The sequence below is a fragment of the Cebus imitator genome, unplaced genomic scaffold (genome assembly GCF_001604975.1).
Source record: "Cebus imitator isolate Cc_AM_T3 unplaced genomic scaffold, Cebus_imitator-1.0 Scaffold172, whole genome shotgun sequence".
Classification (NCBI taxonomy): Eukaryota; Metazoa; Chordata; class Mammalia; order Primates; family Cebidae; genus Cebus; species Cebus imitator.
In genome coordinates, this window is record NW_016107487.1 from 3,220,719 (window position 1) to 3,224,328 (window position 3,610).

The 3,610-nt window shown below is 41.5% G+C and overlaps 1 protein-coding gene across 3 annotated transcripts in view; it reads right to left on the reverse strand.

Moving 5' to 3' along the window:
- MTA3 (metastasis associated 1 family member 3) overlaps nucleotides 1-3,610 on the reverse strand; it is a 290,525-nt gene that overhangs the window by 70,542 nt on the left and 216,373 nt on the right. For all 3 annotated transcript variants that reach the window (XM_037744410.1, XM_017544868.2, XM_017544869.2), the window contains exon 9: nucleotides 1,454-1,642. In XM_037744410.1, coding sequence (XP_037600338.1) covers nucleotides 1,454-1,642 — 189 coding nt within the window. The remainder of the gene's footprint in view (nucleotides 1-1,453; nucleotides 1,643-3,610) is intronic.

The window sequence follows — 3,610 nt, forward strand, 5'->3', positions numbered from 1 at the left end:
GCCAAACCTACAAACCTATTCCCCTGGGCCTATTCCACCGCTAGGAACTGGGCTACACAGCAGGAGGTGAGTGGACAATCGAAGGAAGCTTCATCTGTATTTATAGCTGCTCCGCATTACACCCATTAATACCTGAGCTCTGCCCTGTCAGATCAGCTGTGGCATTAGATTCTCACAGGAGCACAAACTCTATTGTGAACTGCACATGTGAGGGATTTAGGTAGCAAACTTCTTATGAGAACTTAATGCTTTATGATCTGTCATTATCTCCCATCACCCCCAGATGGGACTTTCTAGTTGCAGGATAACAAGCTCAGAGCTCCCACTGATTCTCCATTATGGTGAGCCATATCATTATTTCATTATATATTACAATGTAATCATAATAGAAATAAAGTGCACAATAAACGAAATGCACTTGAGTCATCCTGAAACCCCCCTCCACCCCCTATCCATGGAAAAACTGTGTTCCACGAAACTGGTCCTTGGTGCCAAAAAGGTTGGGGACCACTGCTCTCTATCATTAAAAAGAATCAAAGATCAAAAGCCCATAAAACAAATTCTCCTACTGTGCTTGGCAGGGGTCATTTCATTACGGGTCCAGATCAAATTCAGGCTCAACAATTAGTAAGACAACTAGAAAAATACAGAAGGCTTAAAGCAGAGTAACTCATCTAAAAGCAGAGATCAGATTGTTTAGTGCAAATGGTGAGAAGAGCTGACCATATTTTAAATTGGAACTCAGAGAGAGGTAAACAGGAAAAAATAATATTGCCAAGTTTACACCAAAAACACAGGACTTCCTGATTGTGTGGGTTTTTTGTTTTGTTTTGTTTTTGAGATGGTATCTTGCCGTCACCTAGGCTGCAGTACAGTGGTGTGATCTTGGCTCACTGCAAACTCTGCCTCCTGGGTTCAAGTGATTCTCCTTTCTCAGCCAGAGTAGCTCTGACCACAGGCATGCGCTAACATGCCCGGCGAATTTTTTATACTCTTAGTAGAGACAAGGTTCCATCACATTGGCCTGGCCTGTGATCCATCCGCCTCAGCCTCTCAAAGTGCTGGGATTATAGGCGTGAGCCACCACGCCTGGCTTGATACAATTACTTAATTACTTAATCACTCCTCCAAACAATTAACAGTTTCTCCCGTTATAAGACTGAGCTTCGGCTGGTCCGAGTGCAGTGGTGTTTACAACTAATTGATCACAACCAGTTACAGATTTCTTTGTTCCTTCTCTACTTCCACTGCTTCACTTGACTAGCTTTAAAAAAATAAAAAATTAAAAAAATTAAAAAAAAAAAAAAAAGACTGACCTTCATTTTACTTTGAGCAGATAAAAATTACTAACTCACAAGCTTGCTAAATGAATACTGTAAGGTTTACCAGATTTCTAAAACAGAGAGAATATTCCCATCTCAACATTTTATTTTACTCATAATTTTCTACTTACAAAATCTTGCCGTATATCGTTGAAGTCTTTGCCGTATTTTTCCAGTGCCTCTTCAAATAAGCTAGCTTCAGAGGCTGACCATTCCTCCATTTCATCTCTGCATAAAACAGGTCCTCCCAGTGGTACTAAGACACTAATGGCACTGCTCAAATCATAGCTGTGTCTATACAATGTATCCATAGCATGAAACTAAAGAAAAGAAACAAAATGAACAGAAAATATCAACCAGAAATGCAAACATGCTACATTATTTAAGAATAGAAACAATAAAATGATATAATTAACAATATACTTATGTATATTTTAACAAAATTTTAAACAAATTACTAAAAATTATTTAGGATATCATTTATTGCTTTAGAAAATGTTGACTTGTACCCTTATTTTGGGGGACGGGAGCACAGGATCTCCCTCTATTTCCAGGCTAGAGTACCGCAGCAGCTTCAACCTTCCCGGCTCAAGCAATCCTCCTGCCTCAGCCTCCTGAATAACTAGGACAACAAGCATGTGCAGTGGCACAATCTCAGCTAAATGAGAGAGGCCAGGCTGGTCTCTCTCATTTCCCTCTATTCCCAGGCAAGAGTGTAGCAGCAACCTCAGCCTTCTGGGCTCAAGCAATCCTCCTGCCTCAGCCTCCTGAGTAACTAGGACCACAGCCATGTGCCACTATGCCTGGCTAATTTTTTAATTTTATGTAGATATGGGGTCTCACTATGTTGCCGAGGCTGATCTCAAACTCCTGGGCTCAAATGATTCTCCCACTTCAGCCTCCCAAAGTGCTAGGATTAGGTCTTTTTTATTTTTGTTTATTTATTTATTTGAGATAGGCTTTTGCTCTGTTACCCATGATGGAGTGTGGTGGCATAATCATAGCTCACTGTAACCTTGAAAGTCTATCCAGACATGGTGGCTCATGCCTGTAATCCCAGCACTTTGAGAGGCCAAGGTGGGAGGGCCACTTGAGCCCAGGAGTTTAAGACCAATGTGGGCAACATAGTGAGACACTGTCTCTACAAAAATACACAAAAAATTAGCTGGGCCTGGTTGTGCACACCTGTAGTCCCAACTACTTGGGAGGCTGGGCTGGGAGGACTGCTTGATCCCAGGAGGTTGAGGCTGCAGTGATCTGTGACTGTGCCACTGCACTCCAGCCTGGGCAACAGAGTGAGACCCTATCTCAAAAAATAAAAATTTAAATAATAGGGGGTGGGGAGTTGGGGAGAGATAGCATGGGGAGAAATGCCAGATATAGGTGATGGGGAGGAAGGCAGCAAATCACACTGCCATGTATGGACCTATGCAACAATCTTGCACCTTCTTCACATGTGCCCCAAAACCTAAAATGCAATTAAAAAAAATGCAAAAAAAAAATTAAAATAATAAAAATATCAAAGTCACTTCAGCTATTGGGCAAGGTACAGCACGGCCATCCTTAACCAGGGGAAAATATACAGATTATGTATAAGAGAGTGAGAAAAATATCTTCTTAGGTCAGGTTAAGGAATCATGTATCTAAGGTGGAAAGAAAACAATGGGGCAGAGTGCAATGTTTAAGACAAAATTATAAACAGGCTGCACAGAAAAAGCAAAACAAAACAAAATTACATATTCATGTTAATATGGTAACTTGATTGAGATTTTAGAAGACAAAGAATAAAATGGCCAAGCTTGCTTGAAACAGCAAGGCCATTATGGGTTTCTTATATGTTTCGAGGGAGAGTGAGTTGAAGCACAATTTGAAAGGAAAAAAGATAGATTAGAACACATAGTCACTGTAACCTTGAACTCTTGGGCTCAAGGTTACTTTTGCAAAAAGTAACTTAGGTCTAGCTTACTTAAAAAGCATTTTCTGGCCAGACACAGTGGCTCACACCTATAATCCCAACACTTTGGGAGGCCAAGGTGGGCAGAATGCTGGCGCCCAGGACTTCAAGACCAGCCTGGGCAACACAGTGAAACCCTGTCTCTACCAAAACAAACAAACAACAACAACAATAAACAACCAGGCATGGTGGCACATTGCCTGTAATCCCAGCTACTCGGGAGTCTGAGATGAGACAATTCACTTGAGTTCAGGGGGAGGTCGAGGCTGAGATCATGCCACTGCACTCCAGCCTGAGCAACAGAGTGATGCCCTGCTGGCTTTTTTTTTTTTTT